Source organism: Nuphar pumila, chromosome 4, assembly GCF_984573655.1.
Source record: "Nuphar pumila chromosome 4, dmNupPumi1.hap1.1, whole genome shotgun sequence".
NCBI classification, from domain to species: domain Eukaryota; kingdom Viridiplantae; phylum Streptophyta; class Magnoliopsida; order Nymphaeales; family Nymphaeaceae; genus Nuphar; species Nuphar pumila.
Genome location: NC_143252.1, coordinates 141691310 through 141715741, shown reverse-complemented (window position 1 = coordinate 141715741; position 24432 = coordinate 141691310). Strand labels below are relative to the sequence as shown.

The window sequence follows — 24432 nt, the reverse complement described above, 5'->3', positions numbered from 1 at the left end:
CCCACCGCTCATCTCACTGGATCCGAGATGTGCATGGGCCCCACTCTCATGGTTTCACAAGTGAGGTGCGGTGGGGAGCGATCAATATGCTCCCCCAAAAAGGCACTTATTATCCAAAGTTCATTTTTTTTCTTCAAAACGTTCTATGCCCTTTTTTTGGATTTATAACCCTGCATGATTTTCTGGTCGTGCGGTCATCGCGCCAACAACATAAAACTCTGATACTAAGACCTTTGCCCTCATAGCCTATGCTCGGCATTGGCTTGCAGAGAGGGGTGATGCCCGTGAAAATCAAATCTTGACTGCCCATCTAACAGCCAAGGCCCCACCCCAGTATGCCAACCACCTTTGGGGCCGATAACTAACCTTTAATCAGGACAAATTGGTGGACCAAGTGCTTAACATTACGTGCATGCATTGTTGTGTGTGTGTGTGCATGCATGCATGCATGGGGCATGAGACTCGCAGGGCATGCCACCTTTGTAATTGATTTTATCTCCAAAGTGCATTGAGTTAAAGTTCATTATTGTGACCACTAGATGTAGTGCCATATTATAGTGACATCAATAAAGTTGCTGATGGCCATTACAGTTATATACATCAGAAAAATACAACTATTGGAATACTATTAGATGATTCAACTTTCCTTGATTGAAAAAAGATATGCCTGAGTGACAGAGGAGGTTGAGGCTTTCATACTATCAGGAACACCACTAACCAACTGGGGCTCCGACTGTTTGGTAGGAGCAGTTTGTGCAAGATCACCATGTGAGGGGACATTGCAAGTTCGAACCCCACGGGTACGGGTAATCGATTAACGGCCTGGTTGTATAGCCACCAGTATGGCTCGTCTACAGGAAACACCACAAGAAAATCGTGGATTAGCGACGGACGCTATCCATCGCTAATCCGTCGCTAAGTCATCGCTAAACTGTTTAGCGACGGATTAGCGATGGATAGCGTCCATCACGAATTTTTGCTCGCTAATTAGCGGAAAACCTTATCTGTCGTCACTTTCGTCACTAATTTGCGATAGATTAGCGACGGAAATTATCCGTCGCGAATCCGTCGCTAAATTTTAAAAACAAAATAAAAAAATCCGTCGCTAAGTAGCGTGCTCTCCGGCATTGCCGTCCTCTATGAACCGGCGTTTGCTTAGTTCGTATTTTTTTTTCTTCTTCATTTTTGTGCATTTGCTTTACCTCTTCTTCGTTGTGGTTCCATTTCTAGGGTTTCATTTCGTGCATTCGGGGGAAGGGGAAAGTGAGAGATGGCGCAGGAAGGAGGGGAGCACCAAAACGGGAGCGGAGCAGAGAACGGCGACGAATCCGCTGCGAAGTTCTCGACGCTCAGGCCGAAGCTCGTGGTTCAGCCGTCGAGGGTGGCCGATGTCGTCGCCTTCTACAAGGCGACTTTCGGTGCCAAGGAGGTCGAGTGCTCCAACCACCCCAAGAGGAAGGCCGATCACGAGCTCCCTCTCATCCTCTTCTCTCGCCTCCGACTCGGTGTCGTGGAGTTCCTCGTCGCCGACGAGACCGATGAGTCTGAAGCCGGGTTAGTTTCTCTCTCTCTCTCTCTCTCTCTCTCTCTCTCTCTCTCTCTCTCTCTCGTTTCCTTGCTTCAGTATCCAAAGTCGGTTTAAATCGAGCGAGGTCAGTTTAAATTTTGAATGGGGAGAGGAAAAATTTCACGCTCAGTTTAAATAAAAAATTAGCGACGGATTTCGTGATGGATTTTTTCTGTCGCTAATTAGCGACAGAAAAATTCTCTCGCTAAATCCGTCGCTAAAATATTTTCTTATATTGAGAATTAGCGACAAAAAATTTGGTGTCGCTAAGTAGCGACGGTTTAGCGATGAAAGTTTTTCATCGCTAATCCGTCGCTACTTAGCGACGGATTCATGAAGAAAGTTTTCTCTATCTAATCTGTCGCAAATTTGCTACGTAAAAAATCTGTCACAAATTTCCGTCGCTAATTAACAATTTTCTTGTAGTGAAAGGAGGGGCCTTCATCCCCCAGTTTGATCATCAGAAAAAAAGGATAACTCAGTAGACTTCATGAACTTTTGGCCACATTCTGCATAATAATCCATTGTATCTAGGGGTGTCAATGGATCAGACCCTCACTGGTCCTGGGTGGATTCAGTCTCAGGTCCGGATCCACATAGAAAAAACCATACTCAGGTTTTACGTGGATTAAATAAACCAGACTTGGCCAAAGCCTTCTGCCATCATCACAAACCTCATTGGAAATTTTTCATTATAGTCTTTACAAAACATTTGTAGGATCAGGTCATGTCTCTGGGCGGGTTAATAATTCAAGAGCCACATAACATAAATGCATTTAAAAGGGAACTGGTTGAACAAAATACTGAAAGTTTTGTTTTTTTATAGGCAAGCTGGTGTTAGGCAGACCCCCACCAGTTACATATCGTACCATTGGGTTTTGAACTTGCAACGTCCCAACATGTAGTAACATGCACTAACAGGTCCTACCAAACAAGCGGGTCAAAATATTGAAAGATGTCTAGTAATTAAGAACATATCAAGTCAAGCAAACGTTGTGAAACTACATCATACTATATGCAGTTTTTAGGCACTCCATAATCAGGACATGTTTAAACACATTCTGATTTCTTTCTTGGATGATATTGTATAACACCTTGATTCGGGACCTCTAGAGTCCAGATTCGTAGGTATTACTTTTTAGAGAAAAATACCAAAGTAAAGCACAAAAACTTGATACTAATTTTTTTTTTTTAAATAAACTATCATCAACTAAATTCAAATAAATATATCTCACATAAGCCATAAAGGTTACATCATCCAAAAAAGTCATTTCTCGAGCTCAATAAATAAAAGAGGAAAGAGAATTTGCTCTATCGAAAAACAAGGCCACCTATGTCCTGAAGAAGGCTAGCAACGTCCTGACACCAAGTCTTGTCCCACAAAGTCACATGGAGCCTATAGTTGTAATAATTAAAACGAGTGAGTCTAAAACTTAGTAAAGAATAAATTACAAGCAAAAGAAACTAAGAATTACAACTGTAGTGGGGTATAAGCCCCTAATCTTATTTTAGTTTTCAATCACATAATACACACATATTTGTGTCTTTTAATTCCTCTCAATTTCTTACTTGATTCTCACAAGCTAGTATTTTCTCGATGCTAACTACTATCCACTTCAGCTATACCGATAATAGCCTACTATGGGCGTAACAATTCATGTAGAATATCTCAATTCTACGGTGTTGGTCAGACTATGAACCGCTCCCTCTAATTCTATCCACTGCAGTGTAAAACCCCCTGGTAGCGAACCGACAACTCAATAAATAGAGTTATACTTGCTTTATGGCTTCGTGGTTTATGCTACATCTTAATCTAATTCTAGAGTCTCAAATCTCTCGGTGAAACCATACAATCTCCTAGGACATATATATTATGAATCTTATGCATTCACACGAACGCTCTCTCAAATTCATACTCATTGTCTCTTAACAAGTATTCTCAAAAGACATTATCAATCAAGCATTTTCAAGAAACAATACTAGGATTATGAGATTTACCAATTTTCTAAGCATGCAGAGCTAGATCTATAAATCTCAATGGCTTCGGTAGTGACAACTTTCATGCTGACAACCAGGTAGTTGTTTTCACCCGTTACACCCCTCCCCCCCTCCCCTCAGTAATTTATAGGGTTTTAGCATGTTAAAGTATTTCAAGGCACAATAACACCTTTGTAACTAGTATGAAACTCAAATATGTTCTCATGCATATATTTTTAAGTTCTTCACAAACTCAAGTATGCATTTCATCTAAAATACAAGAATTCAATACATGCAACTCATGCTGAAGAATCACATATACATAAAAATCATTTATTGCATCAGGGCTAAATCACATGCATTCATTCTATAATCACAAGAAAAGTATATTTCTAATACGTAATTGCAAACTCACTAGAATACAGTTGTGATCTCAAGTAATCATGATTTCATGGAGTCTAAGTCACAAAGACACCAACATACAATTTATTATTAACTAAAAGTGCTTATAATTTTTCTTACCTCGAATGCAAACTCTAGTCTCTAGTCGAGTCTCATGTAGCTCTAATAGTAGAATCTGATAATCACACAAGTATATTCATATCAATAAACATACATTCTTTATATTTTATCAAAATTACCAAAATACCCCTTTGAGCTGTTCGGTCAGACCTCAGTTTCTATGCCCTTAGTTTGGTCAAAACCAGATTTCTCTTCACGACACGATTTCAACGCACTAAACCTCACTCAATTCTGAGTTTAGGGTGTGAAGTTGCGCTCATTTTATTAATTTGATATTATGTCACACATACTAGGGTAATTTGATCATTTCAACCCACTGTGATCTGACCTGACTCAGTCTAGGTCAAACCGGGCTTAGTCTAAGTTTAGAACACTGAATTTATTGAACCTAGTCTAGACCCAACTAAGTTTTGCTTAGTAATGCAAATCCATATCCAGTTTGGTATAATTGAACTGGACCCAAACTATTCCAACTAAGAATAAACAGGGCTAGTTCAATTATGTTCTAGTTAAAAACAAACTGGATTGAATTCAATTCAGTTTTAGTCAAGATCTAAAACTGATCCAGTTTAAAATAAACTTGACTAGATTTAGTTCAGTTCCAGACAGGAATAGACTAGACTGGTTCTAATTAGGATCCATAATTGATCCAGTCTGAAACAGATTAGACTGGATCTAATTCATTTTCAGCCAAGATCCAAAACTAATCCACCTAATCACAGACTGGATCCAAACCCAATTTTGATATGGATCAAGAACTGATCCGTCTAGTTATAGAGTAGATTTAGACCCAGTTCTAATTTGGGTTCAAGGCTGATTTGTCTAGTTACAGACTAGATCCAGACCCAGTTCTGCTCTGAATCCAAGATTAATCTGTCTAGCTATAAACTGGATCCAGACCCAGTTTAGTCTGGCGTCTGGTCTATTCTGAACCAGTCTAGATCAACTGGATCAAACTGGACACAGACTCAGTCTTGTCTAGTTTAATCCAGACCCAAAACAAAGAAACCGAGACAGAGCTTAACTCATCTCGGTTCTTTTTTTTATTATACATTGATCAGACTCGATCTTGTTAGAATCAAATTGAGTTGGTCTGAGTCAAACCCGACTCAGTCTGGGTTCATACCCAGACCAGTTCGATCAGACCGACTTGGTCCAGTTCAGTTCAAACTGAGTCGGTCGACTGCTGATCGAGATACCATTTTTTTCTGAGCTGGTTCGCTCTGGGTCTCACCCAGACCGGCCCAACCGATCTGAACAGACCCAACTCAGTCTAGTCTACCCCCAAACCAAGTTGGTCTCCCGATATAGCCTACCAACTAGGCTGAGGTTGCCGCCTTCCTCCCTCTTCTCTCTCACTCTATAACTGTTCTCTCTCTGTAACGACATCAACAACCAGTGGTGGACGACCTTTTCTTTTCAAACACGTTGGCAGCCATAGTTGCCAGCCTTCTCTAAAAAACAGATAGAAAGAAAAAAAATAAGGGAAGGGGCAAAAAAAATGAAGAGTCGCTTACCTGTTGGCTGCTCTTTCCATCGGTGGTGTTCCCTCTGTTCATCTCTCTCTCTCTCTCTCTCTCTCTCTCTCTCTCTCTCTCTCTCTCTCTCTAGTGGGGCAGCATTGCCCATAGAGTCCTCACTGCCGGTGAAGATAACCCTCACCCTCCCGATAATGAGGGGTGAGGCATAACTTCATAAAAATAAATTGAGGTGCACAAAAAAAAAATCCTTTGAGGACGGACACACCCGAACGGACCTTAAAGAAATTTTTTTTTATGGCGCGTGGACAGGGCAGGACAACACATTCTGTCCTGTCCACAGACAATATAAGACAGGACATGTTGTCCTGTCCTCTGCTGTCAGTGATTCAAACGCACCCCCCAAAAAAGAACAAGTGGCGCCTGTTTCACACAACGCGGTAGGTTTCGTATAAAAGCCCCATCGCAGCCAAGATCTGGTTCTGGGGGTTTGTGTTTCACGTGAAAGTGCATCCCACCTGCAGTGGTATAAAAAACAGGCCTTGACCAATGAGGATCGGTCCGGTTAGTAGGAGTTGTCAGTGCACGTTTCCTTGTGGTGAGACGTTGCAGGTTCAAAACCTGGTATATTGAATATTAACTGGTGGCTGCCTAACCTCAGCTTGCCTTTTAAAAAATAAAAATAAAAAACATGCCATGAGGGTGCATTTGCTTGCTGTGAAGATGCACAATAACCTATGAGTTTGTGCGCCCTGCTGCAAACACAGGCTTCCTTTTTTCTCACGAAAAGAAAATCATGCTGCCAACCTGAGATCAGGTGCAATGTGATTTCACACATTCATTGTGCTACTGCACCTCATCATCCGCTATCTGCTGTTGGGCCCCACAACTGAACCTAATCATCCATTCCCCAAAACCACCCTTTTCCAATGTGTGCTTTCTTGTGTGGTGGGTCTCGGATCTGTTTTCAGAAAAAGACCTCTTCCTCTAGATGCAAGCGCTGTAAGGGCATGTTTGGGATAAGCCTAGTCATACTGTCTAACCCTGCCATACTTACAGTCGCTTTTCTGACGGTGTAAGTCTGTGGTGAATTGCTTGCCCCCAGAAAGTCTCCCAGCTTTGAGCAAGGGTTTATCCCTTGCACAATTAGTAAATTCCTCAAAAGCAGGTCCAAGGGGTTTGGCACTTATGCTACCAAAACCCCCACTACCCATGGAGTGGTGGAGTGGAGAATAAGGGGGTTTGGGTCAAGGTGAGAGTCTCTCTCTCTCTCTCTCTCTCTCTCTCTCTATATATATATATATATATATATATATAAAGAGAGAGTTGCTGGATCATGAGCCGAACGAACCATCAACATTACTAAGACAAAAGGTCAACAAACATTGAGCCCGCGAGCAAACAAACAGCAAACCCAAACCAAGGGCCGAAAACACGAAAGCAAATAGAAAAAACATAAGGACAGAAGTCCAAAAAAGAACGAAAATATGACAAATTTAGCCAGGGTCAAGAGGAAGAGAGGACTACCGAAGGCGGTGGAGACCAGAGCAGCAAAGGCACAAAATTGCGTACACATCAACCAAGATGCAATGCACGAGCTTATTGAAAACAACCAGAGTTTGACATAATATCACATTGTTGCAGGTCATCCAAACAACCCACCACGTAGTGAGGAGCTAAGTTCTCCAGATTAGCCAGCATCTCTTTCAACTACGCACATGCGGCGGGCCCCATAGAAGATCGAGCGCGAAGGAGTTCTATCACACGTTGACATCAGGTTTGTTCCACGTACTCTTGAAGAGATCCACAAAGATGGGGCAGGCCCAAAACAGATGATAGGTGGATTCTTCTGCCGCATTGCACAGGATGCACCGACTCGAAAGCTGAAAACTCATTCTTTTGAGGAAGTTGTTTGTCTGAACCCGATCATGCAGAATCAACCAAGCTAAGAACCGAGAACGCGGAGTTGGGCCTTTAGCCCATAACAAATGCTCAGGTAGCCAGTCAACTCCAGGAGGAAAAGGAGACCGATAAAGAGATTCAGTGCAGAAAGTGTCGCTAAGCGCAATTGCCCAATACAAAAGTTGGGTGGCAGGGTCAGGATCGCCCTCATTCATGAGAACGAAAGACATGGCTTTAAACCACATGTGACGCAGGTGTGAAGTAGGAAGCCTGTGATGACGATGATAAAAAAAATGACTCAAGGGAGCCATATTTAGCATGCAGTAAGGGAGCGCACAGATTGCCAGGACGGTGCGTCATCCACCATTGTTTCACGATGAAAGCAATATTTCTAAGTCTCGGAGCAAGAATATATGTCATATACCTAGGGAGCAACAGAGAATTCCAACCCACCAGATGGCGCTTAGTTTGAGGATGGCAGCCAGACCAGAAAAAATCTGCCATCAAACTGAAGAATTTTTTCTCCACGCCCGAGGGCATTAAGAACATAGACATAAGAAATACTGGGATAGAGGATAAGACATGCTTGATGAGGGTAAGCCTACCTGTGATAGGTAGATAGGACGCCTTTTAGGAGAAAATTTTGGTCTGGACTTTTTGAAGAGTGGCATTCCAAGCAGCTGAGGGGATGCGCGTTAGTTACAAAGGGAGACCCGGATAGGAAATTGAAGGATCCGAAATAGCACAACAAAAAATTTGTTGCCCAATCGCCAGCAAGGAAGGGGGGAATTGAACATAGACATATAGCATTTATTGTCGTTTAGAGATAAACCCAACAGAGACAGGAAAAACTGAAGGATGAGCTTGAATCTCAACATTTGCTGTACGGAGGCGAGGTCGAAGAGGATCATATTGTCAGCGTAAGTGAGAATATGATAGAGAAATTCTTGGATGTCGAGGAGATCAATAAAGTCAGAATCTGCAACCCTCTTGAATAAAACCACGAGGCCCTCAACAATGACGTTAAATAACAAAGAGAAAAAAGGGCAGCCTTGCCAAATACCGTGCCCAAGCTTGAACTGTGAGGCTCTAACTCCGTTGATCTTAATCATAGAATGGGCATTTGAAACCAGCTCACGCACCCATCGAGAGAAACGGTGATCGATACTGAAGTTGTCAAGCATATAAAATAAGAAGGGCCAATGAACTGAGTCAAAGGCTTTATGGAAGTCGAGCTTGAGAGAAAAAAAGGATGGCCGCTGATATTCAAAGAGTGTAGGACTTCCGAGGTCAGGATGAAGGAGTGATGAATCCGCCTAAGGGTGATAAAAGCGAACTGAGAATCTGAGAAAATCTGAGAAGCGATGGCTCAGCCTGTTAGACAAAACTTTAGCAATAATGCGGCAGAGCCCCCTCAAAACTGAAAAAGGACAGAATCTCGAGATATCAGAGAACGCCACGTCCTTAAGGATGAGAGAGACAATGGCTAAGTGTGTGTGGACCGGCAGTCGACAATTGTAATGAAACTCCGTGAAGACTTTGATAACGTCATTCTTAGTGCAGGACCAAAAGATACGGAAGAAGTTCACGGGAAAGTCGTCGAAACCAGGAGCTTTCCAACGTGACAGGTCCTTAATAGCCAAAAAGATCTCATCGTCAGCGAACGAAGATTGCATGGATCTGGATTGGGCTAAGTCAATAGTCCAAATGAGGAGATGACCAATAGAGTCGCCGAGGGAGGGTTGGGCAGCATAAAGGGCCTTGAAGTATAAAGAAACTGCGAGGATGACATTGTCGGCAGAATAGGTTACTCCATCAATGGAGATAGAAGGGATAACATGCCTCATATGTCGGTGCGAAGCGAAGGAGTGAAAAAATCTGATGTTGCCATCACCAGCGGCAAGCCAATGCACTCTTGACCACTGCTTCCATCGAATTTCATCCTTGATCTGCCAGGATTGCAAAAGCAGAGAAAGCTCAGCAAATCTAGCTTGTAAGCTTTGAATAGAGGAATCAGAAAGAGAGTCCGAGAACGACAAAGAGTGATGAACGACAAATAGCTCTTGTTCCCAGATGTCTAGGTGCTGAAATTTGTTGATGCTATTAAACTGAAGCTAAGCTTTTATGTCACGGGACAAGCGAAAGATCTTCACAAGGCAACGAGTTGCAGCTCTAACCACATTGGAAGGCCTGTTTCACGAACGAAAGACCACAGATTCAAAATCCGGCTCCTTCAGCCACCACTTTTTAAAGATGAAAGGCCTAATAGAGAAAAACCCTTCCCCTCAATGAGTAATGACCTGACTATGGTCAGAGACAGATGGAGGAAGAAAAAAGCAAGTGATGTTGAGAAGGATCACTAGAAGATCTAGGGAGACAAGCATACGGTCTAGCAGTCTCAAGCACGAACAAGATCGTCTATTAGACCACGAGAAAGCCTCACCGACAGGAGGAACAAGGTAGAGCTGGTGCAGTTGGACAAAATCATGAAAACCCCGCATAGATGCTGATGAAGAGATGGGAAGGTTGAAATCATGGATGGACAACAAGCAGTTAAAGTCTCCCATAAGAAGGTGCAGCTCCCCAAAAGAACCAAGAACCCTGCTCAAATCAGTTCAAAAAGTGGAGCGAAGGTGGGGACGGTTGGAACCATAGACAAAAATGACCACAACATGGGAGACCCCCGCTTTGAAGGGGAAAGCAAATGATAGGGAGAATAGGCCTTCGTCAACTTGGGAGATACCCAGAGAAGGCTTACTAAAGATAAGAAGACCACCAACGTAGTGGACTGCAGGCTTAAAAAAGAAATCGACCTCTCTCCAAATTTCGAAAACAACAGAGCAAGAAACCGCAACCATTTTGGTTTCGCATAGGGCAATGAGATCTGGTTTTTCTTGGTGAATCCAGCTTGCCAAGAACAAACGTTTATCGGGACAGTTCAGTCCCCTGATATTCCAGCATAGCACCTTCATAGTTGGAAGCCAACAAAACTCTAAGGGGTGCGAGCTCTCGCAGAACGCCTAGACAAAAAATCAGTAAGGGAGGCCGAGCATTGCGAGAAGCGACGACACCCACGACAGGCAGAACAGCAACGCCTCGGGGAGGAAACAGCTCCAACACCTGGTGAAGGGGACGAGGAGGCAGTCAGGCGACCAAGAACGGTCTCCGCTTGGAGAGCCACATAGGAAAGCAGAAAGTCAAAGCGCAGCAACAGAAGTTAGCATGACATCAGAAATATGAAAGAGTTGCAGACGAGGAAGAGAGTTCGAGCAGCCGGGCAGCGTCATCCACGTTGATGCCTTGAGGAGAGGAGGGATGACTGAGCCCTACAGGTGGGTGAGCACCCATAGGGGAAGAAACGCCAGAGGAAGCGATGTCGGGCTTGCAAGATGAACCTTGGTCGACCGACATAAATGAAGAAGGGCAACAAAAAATGGACACCGCAAGGGGGGAGGGGGGCAGAGAAGAACATGCATGGGGATAACCATGCTAATAGAGGCGTGACAGGAAATGGTATTGAAAATCATCACATGAATCGAAGGTCCATCAAAACGTCTGCATGGGGAAAGGATCAGGAGTGAATCCCCACACTGAGACTTACGAAGGTTGCACACAACTCCATAAGCAACTGAAAAACCTTGCAAAATGGTGACATGGGGAAGAGAACAGGCTAATGATGGCCCTACGGCTCGGAGAGGGGAGGAATAATGATACTTGAGCATTTGAGAGAGCAGGTGGCAGACTGATGAGTAGGAGAGCCATCATCAAAGGGCGGGAACCCAGAAGCCTCGAGAACGTTAGCCACAGAGGCTCTTGGCGGTTGAGAGGAGCGATAACCAAGAAACCTCCAGAGTAGAAAAAGGAGCAAGGGTAGAGACCAAAGCAAATGGAAATCGAGAATACTACCAACCACACCATGAGTCGCCAGAGCACCTCGAGAAGGGGCGGCAGGAGATAAATAAGAAGAGGATTGAGGATGCCAAGAGATCCCTTGCAAACTACGAGCATTGGGAGATGAAAGGATAGAAGACAACTTCCCAGAAAAGCAATCATCGATAGGAGGAATTCCAATGCACTTGAGAGCATTACTCCGAGATAGAGATGGCGACTGAGAGGAGTAGGAACCGAGGACACCACCAGACAAGTGGAAGCTGCCATCGAAAAGAGTTGTTGATGGAGAAGGATTCATCGAAGACCACACAAAGGATTTTTCGGTGAACGACATTGGCAATGCAGGCGACGGGCTGATCGAAACCCAAAAAAAACTGATTTTGATAGCAAAAAAAGATGACTTGGGTTCAAGCAGCTTGCCAACCTACACCCAAGGCGAAAAAAAGGTGCGACGCTGGGGCTTCTGAGAATGCCCAAGACCCCGGCTGGATATCGGCTTCTGCCGCAAGGAGAGAGAAGGAGGACTATTGGCACGATGATGCTTCCAGACAGGATGCCATCAGGAGAGGAAAGAGGAGGTACAATGGTGACAGGTGACACTTTCAAAAGTTATGGAAGAAACACTTGACACACCACCAGTCGTCAAGCTTCGCGCGGTGCAGCTTGGCCCGAGAGAGAACACCTGAGAAAGAGTGTTGCCAGGAGGGCTTAACATCCTGCCAACCCCGGGCATTGCCCTCGCAAGGAGAAAACCAAAAGAAAAATGGCTCGCGCAACAAAGTTCCCACCGAGCAAGGTGAACCACTAATGAGAACTCGAACTGTGAAAACTAATATGTGAACCACTATTTTCATGGATTTTTTGTTCTTTTTTGTTGAATCTAACCATAAAGATGTGATCTACATGCTTGGTTTTATAAGAATTTGTTCTTGAGTCATCCAATTTTGATTTATAGCTAGATGATATTTTTTAAAGCTTTAAATTCAATGGCTCATAATCTTCATAAATATTCAAGCATTCAAAAATCACATTTTTCATCAAAAAATACACTATCTAATATTTGATTCCTAGCAAATTCACCATGCCAAGCACATCAACATGCTTTGATTTTTTAAAAAAATATTGAAAATGCTCATATTTATAGTTTTATATATATATATATATATATATATATATATATATATATATATATATATATATATATATATATATATATATATATATATATATATATATATATATATATATAATGTGCGCTCACACACGTTTGTGCCCCCCACTAATGTGGATTTCTGGCTCTGCCTCTCGCAACAGTCAACGTGACACCTCTCGGCACCTAAAGGAATGTCCGAAACATATCGGTGGTTTCTTTTTGTTATCGAATAGAGAAAAAGGAAAGTCGCATCCGTTGTTACGTAGGGCGAAGTGCCCCCACAGCTACCGTTTTACAACTATAAGAGTAGTTGATGACATAGACTGGCCCCTGGCTCCCAGCTGTTGCATGACAAAGTTGCTCCCTATTGGCTGTCAGTTCCTTAATGATAAAACACCAAACTTTGGCAGTACTAAAAGTAGCTAAGAGCATGTTTGGAATATGACAATTCAATATTTTTTAATAAAGATGATTTTCCATGCCAGTGATTAATGCCTGTTTGACCATTGCTCAGGAATCTGGAATTTCTCATATAGGACAATGATGGCAAAAAGGTGAGAAATAAATCGATTGCAATTCTCACCAGAATAGGTTGGGTAAAGGAACTTCCATTGGCAACCCAAACGCATGCCTTGTGGTTGCCTCATGACCTGCTGAGTCACATTTGTATCAGCACATGCACGTCAGACCATTTTATAAGGCAATTTCAGTTACTATAATTCGAATGTGCATATGAGAGTCCTCATCAAGCAAGAAACACAGCCTTTGCTCGAAAGTTAACTAAAGTGAAGATTTCCCTAATACATAAGGAATAGGAAGAAACAAACAAACAAACAAACAGCCTTTGCTTGAAAGTTAGCTGAAGTGCAGGTTTCCCTAATACATAAGAAAACAAACAACAGAATAGGCTTCTAAACTTTTACGTAGTTTCTGGAAGACAACCAAAAAGAAAGCGCCTCACTTCTTCCTTTTCTTTGGAGGCTGGATGGCTTCCTCCTCCTCCTCCTCCTCCTCTTCATTCTCCTGATCTTCTTCTTGCACTACCTCTTCCTCATCCTCTCCACCATCTTCTCCATCATCATCTTCATCTTCGTCCTCTTCATCATCCTCGTCATCATCATGCTCATCGCCATTATCTTCATCTTCACCATTCTCTTCGCCTTGCCCGTCACCGCCACCACCAGTTCCATCTGGAACATTCTTAGTGTTCTTGTTGCTGCCATTGTTTTCATAGCGGCCGCCGCCACCATCTTCTGATGACAGCTCTTCTTCACCTTCACCAAAGCCGCCGTCATCGTTACCATCGTCAACCTCATCACCATCATCCTCACCAGCATCAGTAGGTTTAGTTTCTAGGCCGTCTCCATCAGTGGTTAACTTCTGTATTAGCACTGATTGATCCTGCCAAATTTAGATTATTAAATGTTAAGGTGGTGGGAAAGAAATAGGCAGAGCTCAAATATTCAAATTGCTCGGTTAGAGAAGGACTTGTACCATTTTTGTTAGTTCTGTTTGTCTATCCATCAGTAACAGCTCCATGTTACAGCTAGCCTGAATGTACTGCCAAAAACAGAAGGCAACCAACAAGAGACATGAGAATCAAAAGGCTACATGGCGCTGTAATTGTTGCAATGTAGTAAAGGGAAGGAACTCCCGCGGGAGAGGGCACGTGGCCTAGAAATGCTCACACTGTCTTTCCCGCGGGAAAGGGCTTCCCCAGCCCCTCTTTTCCCACGGAGCACGTGTTTGTTTCACGTCCTGCCGAAAACAATGGTCTTCCCGTGAAACAAAAGGGCCTTATGTTTCTTACATTGGAAACAAGGCCTTGTTTAGTTTGTAAACTGCCGAACAGGTATATGCATTGAACACCACAGCAGGGGTCACCCGCGTGGCCAATGGGGTGGTTGTGAAGGTGCTGAGATGAAGGCACCGGATCAAACCTGCCTGGCGCACGGGTGTGTCCTTAGCTTTCAGAGGTGGGCCACGTAAGGTAGGGTGGTCTTCGGTCCCACCCGAGGTTTTCCTCGCTTAGGCAAGGATTCCTCGTCCATATCCAGCCTAGTCCAAATTCCAAGCCACATTGATAAAGCTTTATTTTTTACGATTTTCTTTGCAAGGGAAAATCTTTTCTTAAATTAGTTTTTTCTGCTAATCCCGAAGAATTTTGATTTTTTCTTAAATATAGAGAAAATCTTGGCCCAAATACATAAAAGCCACAAGACTAATGAAAAATGCACGTTAAAATATACAAAATCACGGTAATATCACAACAGTATTGCGAAATTCTGAGAATGCCATGCAATGTCCCAGATCTCATTCTTGGAAAATCTAGGCAAGTGGGAATGTCTAGTGGCCTTTTGAAAATTCTGGTTTTCTTGAAAAAATGTCATGAATATATATATATATATATATATATATATATATATATATATATATATATATATATATATATATATATATATATATATATATATATATATATATATATATACACACACAAGCTTCTTCTGCCCACCTTCTCGTTCTGCCCCCATTCTGCCACCTCAAAAATGATCGTTTTTGGCATTTTTTCTCACATCTAACACCATAGATGTGATCTACAGGTTTTGCTTAGTGGGAACCGGGTTTTGGATCACCAGAATATGACCTGTATACAGGTTTTTCTGGTGATCCAAAATCAATGGCTATGAAGGTACCAGTTTTTTCTGCTCATAAAAAACATGTTTTTTTATCAAAAAAACATAATCCAAGAGTCCATTCCCACTAAATCAAGCATGCTTAACACATCTAATGGTTCAGATCTATCATAAAACACTTCAAAACTATTCTCTCTCTCTCTCTCTCTCTCTATATATATATATATATATATATATATAGAGAGAGAGAGAGAGAGAGAGAGAGAGAGAATATGAGAACTAATGTATGAACAGAGATTTTGATGGATTTTTTGTTCGTCTCTTGGAATCTAACCATACTGATGTGGTATACATGCTTGGTTTTATAAGAACCCACTCTTGAATCATCCAATTTTGATTCATAAACGAGGTTTTTTTAGGGCTTTAAAATCAATGACTCATAATCTTCATAAATATTCAAGCATTCAAAAACTGCATTTTTCATTGAAAATACACAATTCAATGGATGATTCCTAGCAAATTCACCATGCTAAGCACATCCACATGGTTGAATTTGCATAAAAAGTGTTGTAAATACCCGTATTTATAGTTCTCATTTTCAGTTCTCATATTCTAGTGACTCTCTCTCTCTCTCTCTCTCTCTCTATATATATATATATATATATATATATTACAAATCTAACCCTGCAGATGCATTGTGGTCCATTTGCTAGGAATCAATTGTTGGATCATCCTAATTTGATCAAGAAATGCTATTTTTTATGCTTGAATATTTATGAAAATTATAAGTCATTGATTTTCAACCATTAAAAGATCCTTCTTATACATCATAATTGGATGATCCAAAAGTCTATTTCTATAAAACCAAGCTTCTAGATAAAATAAATAAATAAAACCTATAAAAATCTATGCTCATGCCAGTAAACATATTTGGTTGGCAAACATATTTTTAGTTACTCAATATATATATATATATATATATATATATATATATATATATATATATATATATATATATATATATATATATATATATATATATAGGAAAAGAAATGGTCTCATATAGAGAAATGAAAACACCAGAAATTCATGTGTTTTTTCTAAATTCTGAACTCAAAATTTTGAAAAAACACCAGAAATTCATGAAAATCCACTATCATGCTTAATTTAGTAGGTTTTGTATTTTGTAAGTTTTTATTTTCCATATATATATATATATATATATATATATATATATATATATATAACATTTCTGCAAATATGTATTTGATTTTTTTTCTCATCTATTAATCGGTTGTTTTTCAGGAAACTAACATCAGAGATGTGATCTAAGGGTTTAAGGGTTTTGGTTAGTGGGAATGGGCTCTTGTATTTTACGACACATAGGCGTGACTTTATGAGCCTTGAAAAATCGATGGCCTGCAATATATGGCATTTTGTCGACTCAAACAAACAGATTTTTTTCTTCAAAAAACATGATCCAAGAGCCGGCTCCATGCATTTGAAGTACGTTGAATCCATCTATAAGGTTTAATCGGGTCAACAAGACCCATGCCTATGATTTCTAGCTCATTCGGATGATCATGTTGACGTAACCAAATTACATAAAAACTACCAAAACAAAAAAAGCTATTTCTATCGCGTATCCCAAAAGGAAATCTTCACATAATCAAGTAATATTCTGAAAATACTGTTTTTTTATATGGACCATTCAAAATATCTCAGTAAATCCTGTTATGTTCAAGATATCGCGATATTTTTTTATAATAGTTCTCACGAATGTTATTGCTACTTCCTAGGCACGTGAAACTCTAGTACAAATATCGATGAAATTCGATGGTCCAAACGCATCAAATAGTTGAAATGAATGGCATCCTGATGGTTAGGGATGCACACTAGCCGAGTTCGAGTAGAGCATGAGCTGTCTGAACTGGACTCGGTTCAGAATGACTTTGTTCAAACTAGTAAGCTCGCCTAGCTTATAAGGCATTGTCTGAACTCAGCTAGGTTCCGAGCTCCAGCTTCAACAAGATCTATTAAAAAAAAATAGGAAAGAGGGATTTGATTCCCAAACTTCTATAATGTTAACCAAGTGACCCACTCTTAAGCCAAAACACATCTTTTGATTATTATTACTCAAACAACTGTATAAATACTAAAAATTCTCAGCCAAAAAAGGCACAAAAGACAAGATTCAAACCCAACACATTCTAAAAAAAGACTAACGCCCTACCCATTAGGGTAATAATGTGGTTGTGAAATTATTTGCAAAGATATTATATATATTGGGTTTACAACGAACCCAGTCTTATCAAGCCTTATGGGGCTCAACAAGTCGTTCAAGCTCGAACTCGATAGCTCGTCGGAGCTTCATACACCGGTTCAAGCTTGGCTCATTTTACGGAGCCGAGCCCGAGCCGGTGTGCATCCCTACTGATGGCTCAAAGCAGTGCTGTCAGTATCTGCCTTGCGTAATGTATCGCCAGAAAACCGATACTATACTGACCTGAATCGGCTATTTTTTGATAAATGTAAAAATTAGCTTAAATTAAATTTTTAAATTTTTGATGAATGTAAAAAATAGCTTAAATTAAATTTTAATATTACTCTAATGGTCTTAACATGTGTCACACTTATGATTGATACCTAATCTTTTTTAATTATTTCTTGGCCGATTCAGAACGATACACTTGAGTATCGGTAGTTGGCCAAACGATACAGGTCCGATTCCGAAACTGTCAACATTGGCTCAAAATGCATGTTGTTCCCGGACACTTTTGTGCTCAAGAACCCTAGGTTAACCGACAAGAAGGAGGGTGTTAAATGTTCTCATGGAGACCACGATCGAAACTTTTGAGATAGGTTGGTCATAAAGACGGGGACCCCTCCAATTATTAGCCATACAATAACCACAGTCGGGCATAAATATAGGGTCCAGATCGCTTTAATTATCCACCCTTTACTTATTGATTAATGGACAGTGGGAGATCGAATCGGAGCAAGGTCGGGCCCACGGACAAAAGCAACACAGTACAGGATATTTGGCAAAGAAGGTAGCTTTTTGCTGTAAAGGATAAAGACCCTTTTACCCCTAACTTCAACAACATCCCCAACAAAAAGGGCACACCTGAACTACCCCATCAAAACTGCGAGGATGGTTGAAAGGGTAATTCAGTCATTCAAAAGCCCAACAGAAAACCCTCAGCCCCAGAGATTCCTCTGAAAATCTGATCTCCTTGTAGAGCCAGAGAACCGGAAGAGAGCAAAGAGAGGAAGACGCTAGGAAAATGGCGGTAAAATGAAAGAGAAAAAGAAAAACTTCTCTCTTATTTTCTCCCAATGAAGATGGAAGCAAGAAAACAAAACCCTGGGGATAACAGTCGTGCGGAGACTCGTTGCCGATAGGAAAAGAGATAACGGGACAGGTTTTCCTTTTTTCCCTTTTTCTAAAATTTTCAGACAAAAATACGTGATTGGATAAAGTAAAACGCTGTTATAATTAATTAATTAAGAATTAGGAGCGTAAGGAACACGCTGGAGGAATATGCCGCGTTTGCATACGAGAGGAAAGATCATTAATTCGAATAAAAAAAGGGAAAAATAATGGGAAATATTTTTCGTTCCGCTAACCGACGAGAGCAACGGAAACGGAAAAAATGATTAAAAAAAAATCAATGCAAGCAGAGAGGAGGGAAAAGGGCTTACTTGGAGCAGAGTCGCCTTTAGGAGGTTGACGACGGCAAGGGTTTCCAACGCCTTACCGAACCAGAGCTCAACTAGCAACCCGACCGTACGCAGCCGAGCCTCGGCCGGAGCCAACGCCATCTCTAAGGCTGAGATCTGAGATGGACGGCAAACCAGAACTGTTAGATCACCACATCACAGAGAGAGAGAGAGCGAGAGAGAGATGAAGAAAAAAAAGGCAGCTTTTCACGGGATCTCTAGGGAGAAACCGGAGTTGAAGAGCCACCAGACCGGAAACTAGAGAAATCCGGCGAGAACACCGCCGATCTAGCGCTGTACCAGCAGAAAGCCGGCGAGAGTCCGGAATTCCGGCGTTTCCGAGAGAAAACAGAGCAATCTCTGCAGAAACTCGCCGGAAATGCATGATTTCCGAGAAATTTCGCCCGAGAACCGATCGAAACGAGAGATTTCTCGGAGACCGACTGAAAAATGCAAGGAAACGCCGACACCGGAATTTCTGAGAAATCTCGCCCGGCAACCGATTGAAACAAGAGATTTCCCGGAGACCGACGTGAAAAATGCAAGGAATAGACGGAAAAAGGAGATAGAAGGTACCTGAAAGCTGAAACCCCGCCGGAACCCTAGAGGATCTGCCTCAACCACCGGTACTAAGACAGCGTCAGAGAAGAGCCCTCCCGAGCATCCTCAGCCGTCCATCTCTCCGTTCATTTACTGTGAGAGAAGAGACTTCCCTTTTTTTCCACTCCAGGGCCAGGGGACGAGGAGAACCGGTTTAGAGAATTACGGGCACTCCGGGCAGCTCGGGCAGCGTCCCCGCCGTTGTGCTCTCACCGTGGCGCTCCCTGCCCGAACAATTAGTGAAGTCCAGACGGAAAGGTGCGGATTCGTTAACGTTCACTTAACTCCTTTTCATTAAAGCAACGAGTCCACCTTGTACGATCTTTTTTTCCTCTTAGTTTTTTATTTTCTTTTTGTGGTGATGAGAGATAACCATGGTTAGCTGTAACCATGGTTGGGGGCTCTGGTTACTGCTCATCGAAAAAGTTGGTGAGGGACCCAGGTTGGTCAACGGTCAACCACTGGGCCTTGGTTCGTCGGTCAACGTGGTCAGAGTTACAAGACCTTTGCTAGTTGCTACCATGAAAGACTTTGACCAGCAGCAGCTTTGGTGGGTCTGCTAGGGCACAATTTTTTTGTTTTTTTTTTCACGAGGGACGGTAAAAACTACGGTCTGAGTAAGAGACCTGGCCGGTGCCTGCAGCCTCGCTTCTCTGGTGGCGTAAAACTGTGGTGCACCCCTCTCCTTATTAACGCAAGGGGGTCATGGGAATGGGAATGAAACCTCGACCACCCGTCTAGCAGCCTAGGCCCTATTTTACTGTTCACCTTAGGGCGCGTTTGAACTGACCTCGTGGCCTAGTTAATGAACTTTGAAAGTTTCTAGAAGTGGTTGACTAACCAAAGTTGGTGGGGGTGCCATATAAATAGTGGTAATCTTTGGATAAAACCAGTCGCAAACATCATGCTATTAAAAAACAACGTGATTATTTTATGATATTTTTTTTTATTTTTTAAAGGCAAGTTGGAGTTGGGCATACGTACGGATGGCAGTGGACCCGTCTCAAAATTTTAACCTCTATCCTCGCACAGGTTTGGATTTTAACCTCCATCCTTGCCTCCATTACCGTCCTCTATCTCCAATCCAAACGGGGCGAGGCCGGGTGGGGCCCCATTCCCCCTCGGTTCATTGTCATTCATAAAGAAGGATTGGGGACGGGGTGGGGATGGAGGAAAGCGTAAGTCCATCCTCACACGGGTTTTGATTTTAACCTTCATCCTCACCTCCATCACAGTTTCATGTCCTCCATCCCCCGTTCTACTGCCATCCCTAGTTAGGCAGACTCCTACCAATTATACAACAATACCATTGGGTTTTGAACATGCAACTTCCCAACACAATGTGATGTACACTAGCTGATCCTAACAGACAAGTGGAGCCCCCGTTGTTTTTTTTTATGATATTTTCTGACATGAGAATAATGTGATTTTTTGGATAATATGTTTTCTTGGGATAATAAATTATATGTGGTGTATTGAAAATTTAGAAGTCAATATAAATGAAAATATCTTGATATTTCTATATACCAACAATCTGTGACGTATCGAAGACATTGAGATGTTATAATTAAGAATGCATATGCTATTATTTTATAGCTATATTCTTTTTGACACCAAAATCTTTAAAACAGCGATTATTCATATCTATCTTTTTTAATTTGTATTTGTATGTATATTTTTTATTTAAACAATTCATTTTTGGTAAGAACTTCTTGATTGAATCTTGAGAAGCAGAAAAAAATTAAATAACCTCCTATAAATGGTCATTCTAAAATGTCATTTTTAAATGCTTTTCATATGATTCAACGAGTTCACTAGAGTTTTAGACTTTCAGTCACTCATCTAAAAAACATGGGATATTTGGAATATTGCGTTGCACTCCAACACATAATCACGAATATTAGAGATATTTTGAAAGCATAATGATTTTAAGCACAATATTTTTTTCAAAGTTGCTGAAATCTCAAAACAAAATTATAAGGTTTTTCTAAGTGCTACATATTTTGAGCATATCATAAATTTACCACGTCACTAAAGCAACGTGTGCAATTTTGCAATACTATCTATCTATCTAAAATTTATAGATTAAAATTTTATCTTATGTTGTTAACCAAAAGTAAGTCTTTGTTTAAGAAGAAAAACCCTTGCCTAAGGGAGGAAAACCCCAAGTGAGCCCCCACGACCACTCTAAGATCGTCCCCTTGATCATGAGAACGTGACTTTGTTTCATGATAAAATATCATGCAAGTGCTGGGAGGTGGTTTTGGCATAGTGGGATATGACTTAGGCCGCTAGGCGAGTGGTCTAGGTTCAAAGGTTATAGGTGTCATCCCTTGCGCAAGCCGTGGCGGATCCCTTGGGGGCGATGGGGTAAGCCTACACTTTTATGCTGCAAAAACATCGACTGCAAGTACAGCAGCACTACAAGGTCTCTCATTTATCCATGTAAATTTCAAAAAAAAAAAATGTAAGTGGTCGGAAGGACATGATCGTCATTTTGAAAATCAGATCTTTACTTCACGATGGACGACAGATCATTGGGAAAAACAACAAAACATCTCGCACGTGTGGTTTCACACGGGTGGATTTAGGTGGGGACAGCGTGTGGCCTGACCTGGCCTGCAAAATATCTCAAAAAATAATTTTGCTTTCTAACGAATCCAATTCGCTGAGCAGACGCTTTCCCTACTTTGATTGGATGTGATTCTCATTCTGCCACGTTGTCGACCCTCTCCATTGGATACTCACCACGTGTTCTTTTCGGCACGTACGCTATCACGTGACTGGGGAGAGGGGGTTACCTGGTCGATGTCAAAGGTTAAAAAATGCAAAGGGCAGTTGAATATGCTAATGATACAGATCTGAGCTTTGACTTTGTTCGAGTGTCAACCAGTCCCATTAAGATCCGATCCCGACACATACCAGAACTGATAGGATCAGGGTTTGGTAAAAGAAGGAAGGGGTCCGATTAATTATTCGGACCTGAACATTAAATGGGCCAGGTATGTTTATTAAAAATTTAAACCAAACCTAGATCAGACCCAAGTTACAATTAAGATCCTCAATTTTCAATATTAAAGACTTAAAATATATATGTAATCTTTACCAGATCCATGAAAGTTCTGATTAAATCTTGATCCAGATTCGATACTGATGCCTTCTAGTCGGATGCAGGTCTAAACCATCCATTTTGGCAAAGGTCTGACCTGTTGACACCCCTAGAAATGACTAGGTTTGGTGGTACATAACAATGGGGTTCCACGTGGTTGGTAGGAGCTGTCAGTGCACGTCTCCTTGTGGCGGAACGTTGCAGGTTCGAACCCCAGTGGTACTTTGAATAGTACACTAACCCCAATTGACTTAAAAAAACAGGTTTGGTGGTAAATGTTTGGAAACAGACAGCTGAGATGAAAAATTATGCATTTCAGGAAAGGAAGTCCAAGGCGGTCTCTCCAAATATTGTCGATCTGAATCTATTTTCAAATAGCTTTACGAAATCGGTCAATTAGGTTCCAGGATAATTCGAGCTGAATCGGCCATTTTTACTTTTAATATAAACAATCATAAAAAAAATTTAAAGATTGTTACAATATTAAAACATTTTTAAATATCAAAATGCTTTGAAAAATATTAAAAATCAGCTGAACGCCGAACTGGCCATTGAATCTATTTGGGGCCGATACGATACTGATAGGCCGATTCATATAAATACTGACAACATTTATCATTCTTTGGCATTTGAATCGAATCCCGGATTTGGCTACCACTTTTTCCGAATAAACTCCTCCTGACTACCAGTTTCCAAACAAAGCATAAAGTGGAGGATGGATGCCTTTCTTGTGGGAGAAGCACAAAAGAACAATGGGAGGCTGAGTTCCTGATGTGTTGAATGGATGAATAGCCTGTGATAAGAAGGTGCCGCCGTGAGTGAATAGCAAGAAGAGTAGGATTTGTTCTGTTTTTTTTACTCAGAGAAACCAGTCCAGGCGTACTGCCTCAGCCCACCATACTTCGGGTCTCTGTCCATATCAACGTAAAACTCTGAGGGCTTACCCCTCAACCTCAGGGAGTCGCCAAGCTTCAGCTTACATAGGGAGGTGAGGCTTATGGGATTTGTACCTAGAATGTCCGTTAAAAGTCTAGGCCCCATAACACTACACCAAACCCCTTGGGTCTAAGACTTGTTCTCTTTGGCGTAACAGGATTTTAGGCATCTTGTTCTGTTTGGCACAACACGATTTTAGGCATCCACAAGTTCTGTTTTTGGGGTTCTCGTCTATTTAACACCATGCATTTCACTTGTCGATCATTTCAGTGTGATTTGACACTGAACACACCAGTTTCTTCTCTTCATTTAAATCCTTGACACCCACCCAGGTCACCCGAGTGGCAGCCGTTTTGGGGTGAAGGTGCTAACCCCATCATCCCAAGTTCGGCTCCCACCGGGTGTGTAGGTGCCTTTAACTGACAGGCTCCATGAAGGCTTGGGTGTCAGTGACCCCACCTGGGGTTTACCTTGTAGGGGGCGGGCTCATTAAGTGGTCCAGTTCTCGGAGACAGAGGCTCCGAGTCACCCAAATAAAACAAAAAATAAAAAAGGCACCGAACGAAAGAGAGACGTTACGGATCATGAACGCAGTCAGACCCTTGTTAAACACAATCAACCTAAATCTAACCTCACGTATTTCTTTGTCACTAGAATATGAAAACTGTAAATATAAGAACTACTGTGTATATCGAGATTTTCATATTTTTATTATTATTTTCACTTAAATCTGGCCATACTGATGAAATATACAGGGTTTTAATTCTTAGGTTTTTTATCATGAATATCACATCCGTGTGATCAGATTTGCAAAAAAATGGTTTTACAAGTGATTTTTAAAAGTGCTTTAAACGGTTTGTACCCTCGTTTGGTTGGATGGTCCCCATATATATATATATATATACACACACACAAGAAGGTGGTAGCTGCTAACCACT

General features: G+C 41.5%; 2 protein-coding genes across 2 annotated transcripts; one reads left to right on the top strand and one right to left on the bottom strand.

Annotated features, from left to right (window-relative positions):
• Nucleotides 1–1270: 1270 nt before the first annotated feature.
• On the top strand, nt 1271–6800 carry LOC149841380 (uncharacterized protein At5g48480-like). Its single transcript, XM_090005252.1, has 2 exons — nt 1271–1554; nt 6650–6800. The coding sequence occupies exons 1-2, from the start codon at nt 1271–1273 to the stop codon at nt 6798–6800; spliced, it is 435 nt and encodes a 144-aa protein (XP_089861378.1).
• Nucleotides 6801–13181: 6381 nt separating this feature from the next.
• Nucleotides 13182–19711, bottom strand: LOC149841379 (uncharacterized). The gene is made up of 4 exons (XM_090003799.1): nt 19426–19711; nt 18832–18966; nt 13985–14050; nt 13182–13891 (listed from the first exon to the last, which is right to left on the bottom strand). Exons 2-4 carry the CDS (start codon nt 18949–18951, stop codon nt 13448–13450), a joined length of 630 nt encoding a protein of 209 aa, XP_089859925.1. The 5' UTR covers nt 18952–18966; nt 19426–19711; the 3' UTR covers nt 13182–13447.
• Between the last annotated feature and the right edge of the window lie 4721 nt (nt 19712–24432).